Source organism: Callithrix jacchus, chromosome 2, assembly GCF_049354715.1.
Source record: "Callithrix jacchus isolate 240 chromosome 2, calJac240_pri, whole genome shotgun sequence".
Taxonomy (NCBI): Eukaryota; Metazoa; Chordata; class Mammalia; order Primates; family Cebidae; genus Callithrix; species Callithrix jacchus.
The window spans coordinates 44,581,381-44,603,508 of NC_133503.1; the positions used below are offsets into that span (position 1 = coordinate 44,581,381).

General features: G+C 41.6%; 1 protein-coding gene across 1 annotated transcript; it reads right to left on the reverse strand.

Annotated features, from left to right (window-relative positions):
• Window positions 1-969: 969 nt before the first annotated feature.
• On the reverse strand, window positions 970-22,128 carry PLAC8L1 (PLAC8 like 1). The gene is made up of 4 exons (XM_002744383.6): window positions 21,902-22,128; window positions 14,974-15,110; window positions 2,691-2,827; window positions 970-1,488 (listed from the first exon to the last, which is right to left on the reverse strand). The coding sequence occupies exons 1-4, from the start codon at window positions 22,021-22,023 to the stop codon at window positions 1,294-1,296; spliced, it is 591 nt and encodes a 196-aa protein (XP_002744429.1). The 5' UTR covers window positions 22,024-22,128; the 3' UTR covers window positions 970-1,293.

Below are 22,128 nucleotides of genomic sequence, written 5' to 3' on the forward strand. Positions count from 1 at the left end.
TCTGTAATCCCAGCGCTTTGGGAGGCCAAGACAGGTGGATTGCTTAAGTCCAAGAGTTCAAGACCAGCCTAGGCAAAGTGGCAAAACCACATCTCCACTAAAAACACAAAACTTACCCAAGCATGGTGGCACATGCCTATAATCCCAGCTACTCCAAGGCACAAGAATCACTTGAACCCGGGAGGCAGATGTTGTGTGAGATGAGATCACGCCACTGCACTACAGCCTGGTCAGCAGAGTGAGACTTGGTCTCAAAAAAAAAAAAAAACAAACAGGAAAATTAGTATAATTTGCTACAAATATAAAGTAGCCATAAAACAGTAATCACAAATATTTACTGAGTCCATCCTAGCTGGGAGGCAATGTGCTAAATGTCTTGATTTACAAGCCTCGTGCCCTATGAGGTCATTATTACCATCCTAGGTAACTGAAACTGAAACAGAGAGAGGTTAGCAAATTTGCCTATGGTTGTGTAATTAGTAAATAGAGGAGGCATTTCAGACTACAGAACCCAGGTTCTTCGGCACTCTTCAGTGCTGCTGCCCTAACAAAAACATCTGAGGCAGGCAGATCATCTGAGGTCAGGAGTTTGAAACTATCCTCGCCAACACAGTGAAACCCCATCTCTACTAAAAATACAAAAATTAGCTGGGCATGGTGGTATGCGCCTGTAGTCTCAGCTACTTGGGAGGCTGAGGCAGGAGAATTGCTGAAACCAAGGAGGTGGAAGTTGCAGTTAGCCAAAATGGTGCCACTGCACTCCAGCCTGGACAACAAAAGCAAGACTCTGTCTCAAAAAAAAAAAGAGAGAGAGAGAGAAAGGGCAGGCACAGTGGCTCACACCTGTAATCCCAGCACTTTGGGAGACCAAGGCGGGTGAATCACCTGAGGTCAGGAGTTCAAGACCAGCCTGGCCAACATGGCGAAACCCCATCTCTACTAAAAATACAAAAATTATCTGGGCATTGTGGTATGCGCCTGTAGTCTCAGCTACTTGGGAGGCTGAGGCAGGAGAATTGCTGAAACCAGGGAGGTGGAAGTTGCAGTGAGATCAGTGAGATCACGCCACTGCACTCCAGCCTGGATGACACAGGGAGACTGTCAAAAAAAGAAAAAAGAAAAAACCTCACCTCTAGATCTGCTTTATATGGCTGGACTGGAATAGCAAATTCAGACAAATAATAAAGTCATCAACAGGGGAATGTGTAAAGAAAGAGCAACAGCAGAGACAGTAGGGGGGAAATCATTTATTTTCATATCATTTCAGTAGAAACTTACAAAAAAGCAATTGTTCTACTGAGAGGCTAGAGAAGAGGGTGTTGGAGAGTAAGGAGGAGGAGTTATCTTGCTCTGCCAAACCAGGGTGTCCTTTGGCACTGCACGGATTTCATAGACATGGGAGGTCCTCATCTTGAGTTCCCGGGCCACCTGGCAGATGGAGAAAGGCCAGCAGCAGTGCACCACCAGCCAGTCTTCACACAGTGTGCCCTAGGGAAAGACCAAAGTCTCTGTTCTGCTGCAATCACACAGGCTCATTTTTCTTCTCCAGAGGCCTATGCAATATAATCTCCTAGCCCTTCAACCACAGCTTCCAAGATTCACCAACATCCGTAAACCAATGCCCAGGAACGCTAAATTGTGTAAATTCGGAGCCCTGCCCTTAGGACTTCTGATAATGGGCCTTTATCATTGAAACCACTGATTTCTCTATTTCTTGGTTCTTTCTCTTAGGATCTAATATTTATAATTATTTCTTTGGAGTAGGTAGTAAGTGCACATGGCCTAAAATTCCATTGTAAGAGGCCAGTGCGGTGGCTCACACCGATAATACCAGCACTTTGGGAGGCCGAGGTGGGTGGATCACGAAGTCAGGAGTTTGAGACCAGCCTGACCAACATGGTGAAATCCTGTCTCCACTGAAAATACAGAAATTAGGCCAGGCATGGTGGCTCATGCCTGTAATCCCAGCAATTTGGGAAACTGAGGCAGGTGGATCACCTGAGGTCAGGAGTTTGAGACCAGCCTGACCAACATGGAGAAACCACATCTCTACTAAAAAAATCAAAAAAAAAAAAAAAAAAAATCCAGTGTAAGAAAGGATAGGAAGTAAAAAGTAAATCCCTCTCTCCAGCTGTCCCAGTCATCCAGTTGTCTGCCTGGAAGTAACCATTGTTACCAGTTTCTTGTACCTGGTAAAATAAATTGTATGTCTACATAAATATATACATATATAGTCTTTTTAAATAGTTCCAGATAAATTCTATGTCTACATAAATATATATATATATATATATATATAGTCTTTTTAAATAGTTCCATACTACTGTTCTTTACTTTTTGTTTTCACTTAAAAATATATCAGGCTGGGCTGGGTGCAGTGGCTCACACCTGTAATCCCAACACTTTGGGAGGCGGAGGCAGGCAGATCACTTGAGGGCAGGACTTTGAGACCAGCCTGACCAACATGGCAAAATCCCATCTGCACTAAAATAATATGGTATTTTAGTTAACTTATACTTCCTAGTAAAGAATAAAATTTTTAAATGTATTTCCTTTCTCAAAGTTTCCCATTAAACATGGTATGTTTCAATATTCTCACCCTCCCTTCTTTTATTTGGAAAATTACAGGTTTGGAAGGCATCCAGTTCTCATATAGATTCAGGTTCACATACACCTTCAAATACACTTACCTGTATTTTATGTCTCTCCCTGGTGCCAATTCTCAGTGCAAAGGTGGACCCAGGTAACAACGGCCAACAAAGACACTCACCATACTGCCTGGCGATGTCACACTCAAGACACATAGGACAGAATAGACCACAGAAACCTGTCAATAACCACATCAAAGAAAGCCAAGGTTCTCAGATTTCTTGGAGCAACTTCACATCTCAAAGAATATTTACAACCCTATGCCACCAGTTTAATGCTGCACTGTCTCCCTGCTATCAGAGACTGAAAATAAATAACCAAGTCCCAAAACTCATTGCATGAAAATTGCCATAACTGAGCCACATCAAAATTGCCTTCTTTTGTTAAACACTGGCAAAGCTGAACCTGATATAATTCTGTTAGCTTTGACTATGGTAATTGTTTTGTTCCTGTTAAGAGAAAAAGTATCAAATAATTTTTTTACAGTTGAATCATAACTGTTGCCTCTATTATGTTCATCTATCTAATTTCAATATTTAAAATCAACATGGCATACAGGATACTTTTGAATAACAGACATCTATTTCTATAAGTGTGATGGAAAGGTCTTTTCATAGCACTCTGATTATGCCTCCTATTCTGAACAGGGCTTTATTCTATTTCTCAGACCAAATTACTCAAATTTTTGTTAGTGTCACGGAGCCACTGACACCTGCCAGTTTTAATCTGCAAACTATTAGGGGCTTGGTTCCTTGACCACTGACTGGAAACAATGTGTCAATTATTAGTTCACTCATCTTTACTAATATTATTTTCTACACATTCTGCATGAAACTTCTAACACAGAGGTTTTATTCTGAATATGTTTTGGTTCACAGACTGTTTTGAGAATACAATGACAGCTATGAACTCAGTCCACAAGGGAGAAGAAAAATACATGCACATAGACATTCAAAATTGTGCATTCAATTTCACGGAGTTCATGGATCCATTGAAAATTATTAACAGACCACAGGTTAAGAATCCCTGATATACAGTTAAGATGTTATGTCATCTAGCATTGGGAAAGATGACAACTGATGAATGCAAATAATGAGGGCTGTGAAACAGCAAGAATTCCAAGCTGACCCTAATCTCTGAAAATTTTCTCAAATAAATATTTTACTGAGGTATAATTCATAGGTAAGAATATGCACAAGCCATAAGTGTTTAGTTGGAATGAGTGTCAACAATCACATACACCCAAGTAACCAAACGTGTGGAACATTGCTCTCACCCCAGAGCTCCTGTGTCCCTTTCCAATCAATCCCAACCCTCCCACTGCTCACTAGAGGCAACCATTGTTCTGACATCTATTCTTATAGATGAGTTTTGCCTCTTCTTGGACTTCATATAAATGAAATCATGTTTGCTTTTGTATCTGGCTTTTTTCATTCAACATCATGTTTTGATGCATTTATGCTGTTATGTGAATCTGTCTCTTTTTTTATAGTTGAGTCGTATTCCATTGTATGAATATTCCACAAATTGTTTCTCCATTGATAAACATTTGATTATTTCATTTTTTGCTATTATGAATAAGACTGCTATGAAGACTCATCTGTAAGTGTTTACGGAGACATATGTTTTTGTTTCATTTGGGTGGATTCCTGGAAGGGGAATTGCTAGGTTATGGGGTAGATATATATTTAACTTTACAAGAAATGACACTTATCCAAAGTATTTGTACTATTTTAGACTTCCATCAGCAGTGCCTGAGAGTCCTATTTTGTTTATTTATTACTGTATTGATTGATTTTGAGACAGGGCGTTGCTCTCCATCACCTAGGCTTGGGTGCAGTGGCACAATTATGGCTCACTGCAGCCTCAACCTCCCAGGTTCAAGTGATCCTCTCATCTTTTCACCTCAGCCTCCTGGGTAGTTGAGACTACAGGCATACGCCACCACATCCAGTGTATCAGACTGCTCTTGCATTGCTATAGAGAAATACCTGAGAATGGGTACTTTATAAAGAAAGGAAGTTTAATCGGCTTACAGTTCCACAGGCTGTACAGGAAGCATAGCAGCTTCTGCTGCTGGGGAGGCCTCAGGAAACTTACAATCATGGTGGAAGGCTAAGGGGGAGCAGGCATGTTTTACATGGCCAGGGAAAGAGGAAGAGAGCAAAGGAGGAGATGCTACACAGTTTTAAACAACCAGATTTCTTTTTTTTTTTTGAGACGGAGTTTCGCTCTTGTTACCCAGGCTGGAGTGCAATGGCGCGATCTCGGCTCACTGCAACCTCCGCCTCCGGGGTTCAAGCAATTCTCCCTCCTCAGCCTCCTGAGCAGCTGGGATTACAGGCACGTGCCACCATGCCCAGCTAATTTTTTGTATTTTTAGTAGAGACGGGGTTTCAACATGTTGACCAGGATGGTCTCGATCTCTTGATCCACCCACCTCGGCCTCCCAAAGTGCTGGGATTACAGGCTTGAGCCACCGCACCCAACCTTAAACAACCAGATTTGATAAGAACTTACTCACCATATAGTACCAAGGGGGGATGGATCCAATTGTGATCGAATCATAGGGGCAGCTTCTAAAGGTTTAGCACCATTCACCCTTGGTACTATATGGTACTCCCAGATCCCATCTGCAGCATGGGGGATTACAATCCTGTGAGATTTGGTGCGGACACAGATCCAACCCATATCACCTGGTTAACATTTTTTTCTATTTTTTTTTAGGGATAGGATCTCCCTATGTTGCTTGAACTCCTGGACTCAAGCAATCCTCCCAGCTTGGCTTCCCAAAGTACTGGGATTACAAGCATAAACCACCACACCTGGCAGAGAGTTCAAATTGCTCCACATCCCCACCAACATTTGCTATTGTCAGTTCTTTTTATTTTAGCTATTCTAGTGAGTGTGAAGTAGTCACCATAGCCTTTGAGTGCACCAGACACACATATCATGACAGCAGCACACTGAAAAACCTCCTGACAACGGCCTGTCACTGGCTAGCCCTTGTTCTCCCACAGTGAGCACTACAAAGTTCCACTCCCAAATTCAGTGACAAAGAGGCAAAAAAATAATAATAAAACCTAGGAATTCTGTTTTATCTTAGACTCTCCAAGGCTCCAGGACTCTGGACTTCAACTTTGAGTAGTGGATGAAGTAGCACAAATATGCAAAGGGCATGAGGGATGGGGCAGGGAAGGAAGTCGCCTGCCCTTAAAGATTAGAACATCTGTTTCATCTATTCAGGAGCCTCAAGATAGTCAGTAAATGATCACTGTAGACATCTCTTGGCCCAAACAAACTCTGAGTTCAGTCTCAAATAAGACTGGGATATTTCACCCAACATTTAAAAGGTAATCCCAGGGAGATCAGCAGGCGCCACCCAGCCTGGATACCTGGTATGAACAGCTTAGAGGACAGCAAATGGTCCAGTAAATTTACTGAGAGTACAGGGTATTCACACTGTATCAACCCTGAATTAGGGGATTTTGAAATCAATGGCACACAAAAATCAATCAACTCTCACGTGTAGATAAAAAAATAGGGTAAATCCCTATAAATAAAAAAAATCAAAACTTGCTTAATTGTAAAGCTGGCAAAGTACGTGACTGATAAATCCTTTTACACAATTGCTTCAGCTGCATCACTTTAACTGATAAAGAGAAATGCCCACCAGCCTCAATAAGTATATTGTAAAGATATTGTTTAAGTGCATTTGAAGCCTTGCACCATATTTTCATGACTCATATGCATTCTTTAAGAAAATGCTTTTATTTTTATTTCTAATCTTTTTTGTCATATAATAATGTAATGTGAGTGTTCATCAGGAGGTAGTACTACGTGCTGAAAGGAACATACTTAAAATTCAATCACTGTACTTTGAAGCAGAAATCACATGTGATTTTTATCAAACACCATGAAAAACCAACTTTTATTATACAAAAGCTAATATTTCTACAGAGTTCACTATGTATCAAGCCCAGTTATAATCAATTTGCACATATTAACTCGTTTAATCTTTGCAACAGTCCTATAGGTACTCTTCTTATCCCCATTTTACAGATAAGGATGCTGAGGCCCAGAAGATTTAAGTAATTTGCCCAAATTCACACATTTATCAGTGAAAGGCAGAGGTGAGATTGGACTCAGATATGCATATGTTCTCATGTCTTATGTATTTATCTATTATGCCACAATGATTGTGGATTGGTGTGCTAGATAGTATCCTATCACCACTTTACCTTTATTCCTGTGGGGTAGTCTTAAGTCACGCAACTTCTTTTTCAAGATGAAGTCATGCTCTGTCGCAGAGTCTGGAGTGCGGTGGCTCAATCTTGGCTCACCGCAACCTCCACCTCCTAGTTTCAAGCGATTCTCCTGCCTCAGCATCCCGAGTAGCTGGGATTACAAATGCCTGCCACCACACCCATCTAATTTTTGTATTTTTAGTAGAGACAGGGTTTCACTTCTTTGGCCAGGCTGGTCTCAAACTCCTGAGCTCAGGTGATCTGCCTGCTTCAGCCTCCCAAAGTGCTGGGATTACAGGCGTGAACCATCGCACCCGGCATCAACTTCTTTAAGAAAGATCCTTTCAACAAGTAAGTGTTGCTGCTCTGTACTGTGAGGAATGCAGTGGGATATGGAAACACTGTCAGGTCACACCCCAAGAAGAAATGCACAAAATCGGGATGATGGGATTCTTTGTACTAAAGACTCTCTAGGAGAAAACTTTGCAACACATATCAAAGGCCAAGGATAAGTATCTAGAATATATAAAGAACAAATCAACATATAGAAGATTAAACAAAAGAATAAAATGGGCATAGGACATGGGCAAGTAATTCACGGAAGAGCAAACACAAATGGCCAATAATGAAGGCAAAAAGTTGCTCAATGTCATTAGAGATGAATACTAAGACAATCAGAAACCACTTGCTATCCATGAGAATGCCAACTTTAAAAAATGTGTCAAAAGGATATATTGTGGGAAGTCATGAAGAAATAGGTACTCCACTCACAGATGGAAGTAGAAATTAGCACAGCCACACTGGAAGGCAATTTTGCTGAATCTGTGAAAATGTTACATCCTCTAGGACCCAGTGATTTCATGTATCAGTGTCTACCCAGGAGCAATGCTTATACATGCCCACAAAGAAGCAGGTACAAGAATAGTCACTGTAGCATTACTTGTAACTTTAAATTTAAAACAACATGAATGTATAATAACAGACTGAAGTACAAATAAACTATGACGGTATAACTATACATCCTATGGAATACAAAAGATCAATTAAGCACCAACAAGTTTAAATCTCTAAGACATACTTTGAGTTTAAAAAAATCAAACTGCATGATGATATGCAGAGCCTAATACATAATACCATTTATGCCTTGTTTAAAGAGTTATAAAGCAATAATATATGTTACTAATAAGTACATTTGTAAATACAGAGAAAAAGATCAGGAAGGAACCCATCCAAAATTTCAACACTTTGGTAAGTCAAGGCAGGAGGATCATTTGAGTTCGAAACCAGCCTGGGAAACATAGTGAGACTCCATCTCTACAAAAAAATTTTAAAATAAGCCAGGCATGGTGGCATGCAGCTATAGTGCTAGCCACTCTGGAGGTTGAGGCAAGAGGATCACTTGAACCGAGGAGTCCGAGGTTATAATGAGCAATAGTCGCACCACTGCACTCCAGCCCGGGCAACAAGCAAGACCCTGTCTTTATAAATAAATAAATTTAAAAGAGGGGACATGATTCCCTTTTCTGTAATATTTCATTTTTTTGCAAGGTAAATGCATTCATGTGTCACTAGTGAAAAAAAAATTTTTGTCTTTTTTTTTTTTAGGAGCTCAGGTTCAAAAGATAAATTTAGCTTCTTCCTCTTACACCTAAAGGCCTGGTGGTTATGTAAGCACCCACAGTATAAATGATCCAGGCCTGTTCTCTGAGATGAGTTTCACCCGAATGTGTGGAATGTTGCTCATTATTCATCCTTCCAACTCATAGGAGAGTCAAGAGAAAGAAAAGAAACCTACACAAACCAGAGTGTGGGGCCCCAGAGGGAAGTAGGAAAGGTGGGTGGAAATTGCAGTGGGAAACATTTCAGATCTATTATTACAAAAAAGGCAGAACTTTCTTTCTTTTTTTTTGAAATGAAGGCTCACTTTGTCATCCAGGCTGCAGTGCGGTGGCGTGATCTCAGCTCACTGCAACCTCTGCCTCCTGGGTTCAAGCGATTCTTCTGCCTCAGCCTCCCGAGCAGCTAGGACTACAGGTGCGTGTCACAACACCAGGCTAATTTTTGTATTTTTAGTATAGATGGGCCTTCATTATATTGGCCAGGCTGGTCTCGAACTCCAGACCTCATGATCTGCACACCTTGGCCTCTCAAAGTGCTGGGATTACAGGTGTGACCCACTGTGCCCAGCCAAGGGGCAGAACTTTCTAACAATGAGATGCTCAGAAAAGAAATGGGGCACATTTATACATTTTTAGTGGAAGTGTCAATTAGTACAACTTCCAAATGGAAAACCATTTGGCAACATTTATCAATATTTAAAGTAGCACATCCTATTTGACCAGCAGGTTTACTCTTTACTGGTTATCCAACAGATATACTCACACACGTGCAAAATGACATCTGTGCAGTGATATTCATATAGCATTGGTTTGAATGGCAAAGTCTGGAAACCATATAAATGTCCGCCAGTGGAGATTTTCAGATAAAAAAAGACAATGGAATCTTTGCAGAAATTTAAGAAATTAGCTCCAGATATGTTGATATCATCTGATCATCTAGATACGTCTTTTTTCTTTTATACTTCTTTCAGAAGAATGTGATGTGAGATATATTGTTAAATTAAAATAAGCCAAAGGTGCTGGACAGTGTGTGTTTATGGTGCCACCATTTGTGCAAGTTATACCCACACACAAGCAAAATATCTAGAAGGATAGCTACCAAAATATTAACAATTTTATCTCCGAGAGCTGGGATTACAAGATGCTGTTTTTTTCTTTTACGGTTTTTTGCATTTTTTGTTTCACAATGATTATATAATACTTTTATAATTAAACATCTATTTTAACTTTTTAGATTTTTACATCTTTACAAGTATATAAACTATATCTGAACTGAAGTATAGGTATTTGACTATGGAGATAAAAACTAGGTGTATAGAGAGCAAGAACGGAGTACTACTTGCTTTTCATATATAAAAGGGGTAGGTACTTATGAATTCTGCGTTATGTGCATGGCGATCTATTCAAAATAATTTTTTAAAGCACTGAACTTGGTCTGAAGGAAATGAGCCCTCCTCCCTGGAACTGCTCAGAAAGTCAAGGCTGTCAGGTCTTTGCCAGGCATGTTGCAGAGGGGATGTAGGCAAACAGATGGGGAAGCAGACAAGCTGACTCCCAATATCCCTTCTAACTCTGAGGCTCTATGAGTTTTTCAATTAAATACGACAAAGAAGCAAGTGACAATACAGTTAAAATTCATGTATGTGTTATTCAGAAAACATGTTTAAGTGCCTCCTATGGTCTAAGTGCTCTCCTGGGCATAAGAGCATTGAACAAGAAAACTGTGGTCCCTGCTTTCAGGGTGTCTACAGGTTGCCTGAGATGCAGTGTGGGGACACGAATCCCAGTCCAATTCTTTCTCACGCCTCCTTCCTCTTCCAGAAAATCAGGGAAAATTCTGGCTTGCTTTCTTCTTCCCACCTTGGGTATCTGATATAGTTCCTAGTACACATCAGTCTTTTTACTGCCTGGTGCTTATAATGCGCGCTACAGGGAAGTTGTTTGGGTGGCTGGCTCTTTCATATCTTTCAGGTAACAGTTTAAATCAGCTCCTCAGAGCGGCTGTCCTTTACTTCATTCTCCTATAATTTCCTTTCATAAGGAAATTTTCTTTCCTTTCTTCATGGCATTTATCACAACTGCAATTATTTCGTTTATAGATTTTTGTTGTTGTTGTTTTGTTTTGTTTAGACAGTTTCGCTCTGTCACCCAGGCTGGAGTGCAGTGGCATGATCTCGGCTCACTGCAACCTCTGCCTCCCAGGTTCAAGCGATTCTCCTGCCTCAGCCTCTCGTGTAGCTGGGATTACAGACATGTGCCAACACACCCAGCTAATTTTGTATTTTTAGTAGCGATAGGGTTTCACCATGTTGGCCATGGTTGATCTTGAACTCCTGACCTCAGGTGATCCGCCCACCTCGGCCTCACAAACTGCTGGGATTACAGGCATGAGCCACCTCACCCAGCCTATAGATTTGTTTATTATCCATCTCCTCTTAGACACTGTCTTGTCCTATTCACTAATATTTCTTGTGTCACCTACCTTGTGCCTATACATGGGAAGAAACTCAGTAAACATGGTTGACTCATGAGCTGAATTATGAGTTGATTACACTTTCTGCATAAACCTTCTCTGAGGCCACATCACAACCATTCCCAAAGCTAGACTACCCTGTCTTTTACTCACAATGCCATTTAGCAGCCACTTATTTCACCTCAGCTTAATCTTCACATCTGAGCTCTCAGCTACCCTATCTTCAAAGGACACAGAGACACCCATTTGCTAATCCCAGTGCAGTGTGAATTCAGATAAAAGCACAGAGGTGGGAAGAGGGAGGCACTTAAAGTATATAATTACAATAAAATGAAAAAACAAAATGTCAAAAGAAAATGGAAATCACTGCTGTTCATAATGTACCCTTTGCTTAATAGATGACAAATTGTAACAATAATTCTTAGTATTTGATGAAAATGTCCCAGGATGGGAATCTGGCATGGAACAATCAGGAGAAGAAGCTCTCCCTTTGTTCTCACGTCTGTCAAAACGATGTATAGAGTTATTTACTCAGAATAAAACTTTGTGGATGAAACAATCCCCAATTAAAAGTCTTTCTAAACAGGGATGAGAGAAATCCAAGATGCATAGCACTCACACTCCAGCAGCATCCTCAGAATTACAGTGCAGATAATGAGTGTACACAGTAATAGATTGCCTTTAGGTTTTCTTCTAAAAGAACTTTAAAACACTATGAGCAGTCACAAAATGGAAGCACAAAAAATTATGACACAACATTGAGATCACCTTGAACTCTCTCCATGGCCCTTCCTTCATAATTCATGCCAATTGTAAAGAAGGTTGTATTTCTCCATATATCCTTTCTTCTTTTCACTAGAATGGACTCTCAAGTGGACAACCAGGGAATCCTCAGGAAGTGTGGTTGATGTCCTAAGCGTTGATGTGGGTTGAGAGCAGAGATGAGCAGTGAGGCAATGCTTAAGGCAAACGGTATGGCTGAAGAGTAAGCCTTTCCTTGACCAGCTTTTCTAGGTGCTCTTAGGATTATGTAGAAATCATTCTGCAGCATCTAATCTAAGCCTTCTGACTCATCTACTCTTTGCTCTCAACATGCTGAAGGATACTTTTTTTTTAAATAACAGTAATATTAATAGCTAAGATTTACTAAGTGCATTGGAATGATTTTTTTTTCTTCCTGGTAACTGCACCTCAGTTGTAAATTTAGGAAATTATCCCTCCCTTATTGTGAACAATATTGGTAGGACTACCATTCAGAGATCCCTGGCCTGGCCAAGAAGTAGGCACATGATCTGAGCTAGGCAAATCGAGCTGCTTCTGCTGAAGCATCAATTCTCAGATGGGATGACACAAGGATAAAAACATTTAAAGCTGATGGGACTGTCAGCTAGCACCTAATAATAATGTGTCTTGTCCCTTTCTGGACTTGGCTTTTAGCTGACTCATTGAGTCTGTGAGCTATCCCATGGCCTTCTAATGAAATTCAATTTTGGCTTATATGTTCGTTTCCTAGGACTGCCATACCAAAATACCACAAACTGGGTGGCTTAAAACAACAGGAATTGGGCCAGGCATGGTGGCTTATGCCTGTAATTCCAGCACTTTGGAAGGCCAAGGTGGGCGGATCATAAGGTCAAGAGATGGAGACCATCCTGGCTACCACGGTGAAACCCCATCTCTACTAAAAACACAAAATTAGTCAGGTGTAGTGGCATATGCCTGTAATCCCAGCTACATGAGAGTCTGAGGCAGAAGAATCACTTGAACCCGGGACTCAGAGGTTGCAGTGAGCCGAGATGGTGCCACTGCATTCCACCCTGGCGACAGAGCAAGACACTGTCTCAAAAATAAAAAAAAAAAAAGCAGGAATTATTCTCTCATGGGAGAATTCTGGAGGTTAGAGGTGTGAAACCAAAGTGTTGGCAGAGTTGGTTCCTTTTGGGGGTTCAAGGGAAAATCTGCTCCCTGCCTCTTTCCCGGCTCCTGGGGGTTGCCGGCAATCCTTGGTGCTCCTTGCCTTGCAGGCGTGTCACCCCAGTCTCTGCCTCTGTCTTCACGTGGCCTTCTCCTCTGTGTGTCTGTGTCCATATCTCTCTCTTCTTATACACAAGGATTGACTTTATTTTAATTTGACTACATTGTAAAGACTCTATTTCCAGAGAGAGTTGCATTCAAAGGTTCCAAGTGAACATGCATTTTAAGGTGACACTACTCCTCCTGGTACGGCTTGCAACCCCAAATCCCTAATTGATCCAGTTATGCCTCAAACCAGTGTTAAGAGTGCATTCTGTACATGATCTGTTTTCGTCTTTACAGTAACCCTTGAGGTAGGCACCTTTATTATCTTCATTTTAGAAGTGGAATAATGGAGACCCAGAGGACTTTTTCGACGTTAAATGGCCAATAAGAGGCAGAGTTAGAATTCATGGTGTATATGTGATACGAAGTCGTTCTCCTAACAACCACGCCATATTCCAGGCTTGACCCTAGTTACAAGTGCAATGAAGTTCCCCCAACCCCCAACCATAAGCTATGAAAGGGAAATGGTCCACTTATTAATCCGGGGCCAGATCTGCACATCTGTGCATGGCTACTCTATTCTCTCTGTACCTTACTACTGGGTGACTACCAAAGTCATGAAAAGAGCTGACAATCAGGAAGAATTCTGAGAGAACCAGAGAACAGTTTCCCTAATCGTCTGGTCAGAAATCCACATAGGTAGCAGTGACAGGAAGAGACTTGCCAAGCTGTGGGTCACAGAGAAGACTCTCAGCTGAATGAGGACTTGCTCAGCTCTCTCTGGTTGATACATCCTGTGAGACTTTAGGACAAATTCAGATCTTCCCAAAAGTCTGCTATAACCTTCAAAAACATTAGACCCAGGGTCTGTTGGATTTTGAACTTAAGAGACTTACCCTCACCCATCACACATATCCTCCCACCATCAAGAAAGATGCTGTGATCCAATTGCTCCCTAGGGCAAGACCATCTGGTCTTGAAAGGGGATCCTGACATGTGGTAGCAAAGATGGGTCAGAATGTCCTAAGGTAAAAATAGAATCGATGAGCTTTGAACTCTAAACCCAGGAGGGAATCATGTAGCCAGAAGACATGATTTGCCCGTCTTTATAGCTGAAAAATGTCTAACCAGTGTCTAAAAAGATTTCAATCAATGAAGGGAGTTTCTTTTCGTGATTGTTCTTATTGACATGAATACTACATGATCTTCCCAGAAATACTGAGAAACAGAAAAGCAAAAAGGAAATAAACATTATCAATTAACCTACCTCTGGAGACATCTGCTATACATATTTGTATTTGTATTCTTTCAGACCTTTAAAAAATGTTTTCCTCTCCCCCAAAAAATGGTATCTATTGTGCACAGTTTTGCCATGTTTCTTTAACTTAAAAATGTATCAAAATCATCTTTTCATCTCATTAAATATTATTCTGTATTACGACTTTTGGTGACTGTGTAATAATTCATTGTGTGGATTCCTCTTGTTGAACATTTAAGTTGTTCCAGATTTCTGCCGCAATAACTGATATGGCAAAATTTAATGTTCCTGCTAAATCTTTGCACATGATTTAGTTCCTTAAACTCCTAAAAATGTAATTACTGGGTCAAAAGCTATGCAGCAGTTGAAGTCCTTTCTATACGGATTGCTAAACCATCCCCCAGAAGAGTTGTACCAATTTCCACTCCCACCAGCAGTGGGTAAGAAAGCTGATTTTGTGCACTTTGCCAACAGAGGAGTCTGTCATTTAGAAATCCTTGAAGGCACCACTTATTTTATAAAAGCATCCATATTGCTGAAAAGCAAGATTTTTCCAGACAAGGAGTACTTTCGAGTCACTGAAAGATTAGTCCAGTTATTCTGAAACCATTTAATTTCTGTCCCTGTGCCTGCTGTAGCTTTTCCACTCACTGATTTCTTGGAAAAGAAAATAGTAAGGAGGAACTTAAATGAGGAGGAAAAACGTACAAATTCTCCTGTCTCTGCAGACACTGAAGAGACCGGTGCTCCAGCCCCCGCCAGTCTGGACAATTGCTGTGATTGTCGTCCTGCCACTGGATCCCCGAACAGGCTGCTCCACCACAGCGCCAGCTGATATGTGGCCCCTGGAGAGTCAAGGAAAATGATTAACTTGGAAACGAAGGTGTTTCAGAACAATAACCATTGGGCCAATTCAGAACCATAAAGAAGAGAAAGGGACCCAATGATGCCAAGGGGCTCATAATTCATAGCCCAAACAGACTTTGCCATCTCCCTCCCGACTCCTCCATCATACCTTCTCTTCTGGCTTTTTTGCCTCATCTCCATTAATGGCATTATTGTTCTAAATCCTGACACTAAATTCAAGCTCAATGTCCAGTCTACTTCCTTAGTGTTTCCTAATAGTTAAATTCACAAATCTGGAATCGAGGCCTCAGTTCAAATCCCAGCATTCCTAGAGGCTTGGCCTCGGTTAAGTGATTTTACCTCTCTCCTTTCCATTGATTCTGGTGAAAAAACTACCTCATGAGATTATTGTGTCTATTGAAGGACATCTGATTCCTTTACTGTGCCCAGGGGATGTGTGACAAAGTAACTCTGAGTTGGCTGCATCCCTAGGATTTTGAACCTTTGCTGAAGGGATACTGAGAAGGAATTGGACTGAGTGGGCAGACTGAAACCTGGACTACCATGCGGACGTTGACGTGGGTATCATTTAAGTGAATAACCCAGACCAAATTACTGTATGATTGACCTAATGGTGCCGCAAAGTATACTTTGGGTTGATTTTCCCAGAAAGGATGGGATATTCCCATTGTCAATCATTCTGAATTAGAAAATGAAAACCTGGTGGCTGGGCTCCAAAAACCAGGTAAGGAAATACTTCTCTTTCTGAGGCTGAAAGTCAGTTTTGCCTGAACTTCAACCACAGGATGTCTGGAGTTATCCCCACAGTGAAGGGTAAGTTGCACTCACGGAAGGGGCGGGTCAAGAGTGGGGTAGAAGGGCCCTAGAATGAGGCTGAGCCTGTGCAGTGTGGTAATGATTCTGTTCTGTGCTTCTCTCTCGGCAAGCCTCATTCAGAGTTTGCACCTGGTTTCTGATGTGCTATGAAGAATTAAAGAAAGCGCTTGCCTCATAATTGAGACAAAACAAGAGACAGCAGCATTCCTTCCTGTAACGGTTGTCACAGTAATAGCCACCAAAGTTCAGCACCTGGGACAGGGCCCGGAGGCCGAAGTGGAACATTCCTAACTACCCTTGAGACAACATCCTGAGGGCATCGTGGAAACAGCTGGGGAGCCCATTATGCCTCCGGTTTCTGGTAATAAAGCCAATAGAATTTCATAGTGTCGTAGTATAAGCTGCATTGTGGATCTTACTAAAACCCACATCTCTTTTTCATCTTTTCATCCCACCAATACTGATCATGTCTACACTTTCCCAAATATGACAGCACATTATCTTGTTTGTTTTTTTTTTTTAATTTTTTTAAATTTTTTATTTGATTATAGGTTTTGGGGTACATGAGCAGAGCATGCGAGACAGTTGCGTAGGTACACACATGGCAGTGTGCTTTGCTTTTCATTATCTTGTTAAAGAAATTCCCAAGCTTTCCCTCAGACCAACTGCACAGGTTTCCAAGAATGAGGTACAGAAATCAATATCATAACAAGGATTTCAGGTAATTTTTAAGCAGTCATGCCATTCTGAAACCTGATACCAGTAGATCTGGAGGCTAATGATGGTGACTGCAGCAGTCGCCCACTAGCTAGGTGGCGATGTCAATGCGAGAGAGATGGCGGCCAGGCACAGTGGCTCACAGCTGTAATTTCAGCACTTTGGGAGGCCGAGGTGGGTGGATCATGAATTCAGGAATTTGGGACCAGCCTGGCCAACATAATGAAACCCCGTCTCTACTAAAAATACAAAGAAAATTAGCTGCGTGTGGTGGCGGGTGCCTGTAATCCCAGCTACTTGGGAGGCTGAGGCAGGAGAATTGCACTGAGGCAGAGGTTGCACTGAGCCAAGATGGCACCACTGAACTCCAGACTAGGTGACAGTGCGAAACTGTCTCAAAAAAAAAAAAAAAAAAAAAAAACCACAAAGAAAGAGAGGGATGGCAAAAAATAAAAAAGAATCGAAGAACAGGAGGTAGGGATGATGTTTGGAACATACCCAGTCTAAATGTCCATGAGAATCAAGACAATACTTAAGAAAAGGCTGGAAAAGATGTACGAAAGCTTGGAAGAGAGGTTAGGGTTGGAAATGACCTGCATGCAAGTGCGAAGTGGAGCTATGAAATACCTCCACCCCTTTATCCATTAGACATTATAGACAGTTCTCATGGTCTAATGAGCTTTTCAAGAACCTACTGTGGAAAAAAAATTGGCTCCAAAATAAAAAAGTGCAGATAAATTAAGGCTCAATTAAACACAAAAATCTAGCATTATGTCAATTTTATTAATTGCCAAATTTAGAATTCACAAATATTTAACGTTTTGAAAATAATTTATATGTTCTCATTTTGCAAAAATTCCCAAATATGAATAGTTGCTGAGAAGCAGCAACTAGTCATAAATAAGTTATTCATAGTTGAATAACCTCAAAACCAAAATTATAAAAATTCTTTCAAGTATTGTATAGAAAAAAATATATGGATATAACAAATTGTGTGGGAACATTTTTTTAATTGTAGTTTAGGTTCTGGGGTACATGTGCAGATCATGCAGGATTGTTTAATAGGTACATACATGGCAATGTAGTCTGCTGCCTCCATCCCCCCATCACCTATATCTGGCATTTCTCCCCATGTTATCTCTCCCCAACCGCCCCACCCCCTGTTGTCCCTCCCCTACCCCCCCAACAGTGTGTGATGCTCCCCTCCCTATGTCCGTGTGTTCTCTTTGTTCAGTGTGGGTACATTTTAATATGCTTGTTATGATGTAAGTTAAGGCCTATTTCTGTAGACTAAATTGCATGCCCCAAAATTCATATATGTGGAAGTTCTAGCCCTCATTGTGAATGTATCTAGAGACAGGGCTCTTAGGAAGTAGTGAAAGTTAAGTGAAGTCATAGGGGTGAGATTCTGATTCAGTAAGTTTGGTGGCCTTACAAGAAGAGGTGGCCTTAGACCAGGCACAGTGGCTCATGCCTATAATTCCAGCACTTTGGGAGGCTAAGGCAGGTGGATTGCTTGTGCTCGGGAGCTTGAGACCAGCCTAAGCAACATGGTGAAACCCCGTCTCTACTAAAAATACAAAAAATTAGCCAGGCATGGTGGCATGCACCTGTGGCCCCAGCTACTTGGGAGGCTGAGGTAGGAGGATTGCTTAAGCTTGGGAGGAAGAGGCTACAATAAGCTGAGATTGCACCCCTGCATTCCAACCTAGGCAACAGAGAAAGATCCTGTCTCAAAAAAAAACAAAGAAGCAGAAGATAACAAGCTGGCCTTATAAGAGAGATTGCTCTCTCCACATGCGCATACAGAGGGAAAGGCCACTTGAGCACACTGCACACCAGGAAGAAAGTCCTCACCAGAGCCCAATTGTGCCGGCACTCTAATCTCAGACTTCCATTCCAGAACTGTGAGAAAATTAATTTCTCTTAAATCACACAACCTATGGTATTTTGCTATGGCAACCGAAACAGACTAAGACATCTATGCTAATTTGAAATTGGCCCTGAAGAAAATACTTTTATATGCCTTGTTTCCTCTACCTCCACGTGTGCTCCCTGAGGTTGGGAGCCTGTGCTGTTCCTCCCTGTGTACCCAGTATCCTGCACACTATCCTGAAACCTCTTGGGTGCATAATAAGTATTTGTTGAATTGGACCAAATAGATTGACTTGTCTCCTCTGTTATATTTGAGTTCTCCTCAAGGCCAGCTGCAAATTTACTTGAACATTACTATGTTTCATGCTCTAGTAAAGGCACAAGTCTTAGGCATGAATTGATGAAATACAAGCAGGTGGTAGCCTAAAAGCTTTCTGCATTCCTCCATACAATCCAAGGCATTTACCTCTCAATGTGATGGCCACAATTTGGGGCTTCCATCATTAGGCTCAGACCTTCAATCATCTTTAATTGAGGAATTTCTTAGGGCTAAAGGCATGGATTAGAAATGAACCATTTACAGCTTGCAGCCTAAGAATAGAATTTTTGCTTCTAACTCAATATTGTGTGTGTGACACCTTTTATCATAGCAAGGAATACTCTCTTCTATCCATTCCAAATCAAATAACTGAGAGGATAGCTTTTCCTTAGTGGGGGAAAAATGTTTTTTCTGCTTATCTTTTTGTGTGTGTGTCTTTTGTCTTTTTTCGAAACAGGATCTTGCTCTGTCACCCAGGCTGGAGTTCAGTGGCATGATCATAGCTCTCTGCAACCTCGAATTCTTGGGCTCAAGAGATCCTCCTGCCTCAGCCTCTCAAGTAGCTGGGACCACAGGCACATGCCACCATGCCCAGCTAATTTTTAAAATTTTTTTGTAGCTATCGGGGTCTCGCTTTATTGCCTAGGTTGTTTGTCTAATTTTGAACTCAAGGATAAACATATTATTTTTTTCCTTACTACCCTGAACCTTCAGTTTTGGCTAAGACATTTCAGTTCAAAATGATTGCTTATGTGTTGTGATTAAAATAACAACCATAGCTACATTTCACTGAGTACCTTCCACGTCCAGGAACTCACTAGTTCATTAAGAACTGAAAGATTATTCAGGGACTGCTACAGGTTTCAGACGCAAGTAGCTCTTGTAGCTTTCTAGACAACCTTTCTATATATTATGCCCAGGGAATCTTATGCTACCGTGAAGAACAGGAATGAGTAGGCAAACAGCAGATGAAGCTGACGGCCACAGAGCTCTGCTAAAACAGAAGATGTTCATTTACCTGTGAAATTCCACAAGTTCTTCATTTAGTAGAAAGAGCAAAGATTTTCATTTCAGGCACAGAAAGTTCAAATAGTTACATTCTAGTTGTTTGCTCTTAGGAAATACAACTCCCGAGGTGGTGCATCATGAGGTCAAGAGATCGAGACCATCCTGGTCAACATGGTGAAACCCCGTCTCTACTAAAAATACAAAAAATCAGCTGGGCACGGTGGCGCATGCCTGTAATCCCAGCTTCTCAGGAGGCTGAGGCAGGAGAATTGCCTGAATCCAGGAGGCGGAGGTTGCGGTGAGCCGAGATCGCGCCATTGCACTCCAGCCTGGGTAACAAGAGCGAAACTCCGTCTCAAAAAAATTATAAAAGAAAATACAACTCATCACAACCCTCAGCTCTGGCCTCCTCCTCCATAAAACTGGATTTAAAATAGCCTAGTTCCTCAGTTGCCAGAGTATTAGACAAAATCGTGTACCTGACACATAGTAGGCATGAGGCATGAAGTCGACGGCTACTGTTACAATATATTCTAACTTCAGGATCCTGTATATGCTCTAGAGCATTCTGTATACTTTTCTCAGAAACAAAGAGAAGAGAAAGAAGAGCTGGACCAGGTTTTCAGTTGTCATATGTGCTACCCAAATGCCTTAAAATTCAGTCAGAGTGATGGCCAGGCATGGTGGTGCACACCTATAATCCCAGCTACAAGAGAGACAGAGGTGAGATGATTGCTTAAACCCAGGAGCAAGACCCCATCTCTTTATTTATTTATTTGTTTGTTTTTGTTTTTGAGACACTTTTGCTCTTCTCACCCAGGCTGGAGTACAGTGGTGCAATCTCAGCTCACTGCAATCTCCAGTTTCAGCCTCTCGAGTAGCTGTGATTACAGGCATGCGCCACCATGCCTGGCTAATTTTGTATTTTTAATAAACACAAGGTTTCACCATGTTGGCCAGACAGGTCTCAAACTCCTGACCTCAGGTGATCTGCCCACCTTGGCCTCCCCAAGTGCTGAAATTACAGGTGCAAGCCACTGCACCCAGCCTCAGACCTCATCTCTTAAAAAAAAAAAAAGATTCTGTTAGGGTGACCAACCATTCCTATTGGCCTAGGACCAAGGGTTTTCCCAGGATGGGGAACTTTTAGTGCTAACACCAGGACAGTTCCGGGCAAACCAAGATGGTTGGTGACCCTAACCCTCAGAAGCTGAGGAAGGCTTTAGCTCAGGAGGTAGGCGGCTGACTCCTGTTAAAGTCTGATAGATGAGATACATACTTTTCCCCCTTTTTGACCTCACTCCATCCCTCTTCCTCTTCTAGCACATGCTCTACCACGTCTCCCACATGTCTCCCACGTCTCCCAAATGTCTGCCACAGGCTTTCCCATACATCTCCCACATGCTCTTCCACACGTCTCCCACATGCTCTCCCACACATCTCCCACATGCTCTCCCACACGTCTCCCACACGCTCTCCCACACATCTCCCACACGTCTCCCACATGCTCTCCCAGATCTCCCGCATGTCTCCCACGTCTCCCACATGTCTCCCACATCTCCCACATGCTCTCCCACATGTCTCCCACATGCCCGGGACTTCAACCTGGGATGCTTCATGTCACTCTTCCTTAATCAAACTTGGACTATTGAGAAATCATTCTGCCTTCCACCTAGGCTTCCTTGATTATCTCAAACTCAACTGAAGCCAAAACCCTTGAGTTTTTATTTCAAAAGGGTGGAAATGATTGGCAATCTCTAAAAATAAAGTTCCACTTGGTCAGGTTCAACATTTTAAGGAATAAAGAGATACCATTTCACCCAAGCCAGCCCTTTTCTTGTCATCAGCCAAGAAAAGCCAGAAGGAACAAATATCACTTGCCCTCTTTTCAAGTTTGCATGGAGAAAAGATAGAAACCACTTTCTTCCCAAGCCCACTTTTCTTTTCCCTGGCTCCTTATGAGTAGAGGTTGATTTGATAGTCCAACTAAAGAGCAAAAGCTAGGGAAAGAATTTATCCTATCCTATTCCCTACCTCAAGTTGGAAATAAAATAGTGTTCATCTTCAGATGACGTGTGCGACAACAAAGGTGAGTGTATGTTGAGTAAGGAAATATCCTCAGGACACTTGAAGAAGTCACTTCCAAACCAATTCATAGTAAGAAGTGTTTTCTTGTCACTTGGGCTATCCTTTTTTCCTTTTGCAATAAGCTGATTTCTAAATTTAAGATTAGTCCAAAGTGAAACATCTCTTGAAAGAAT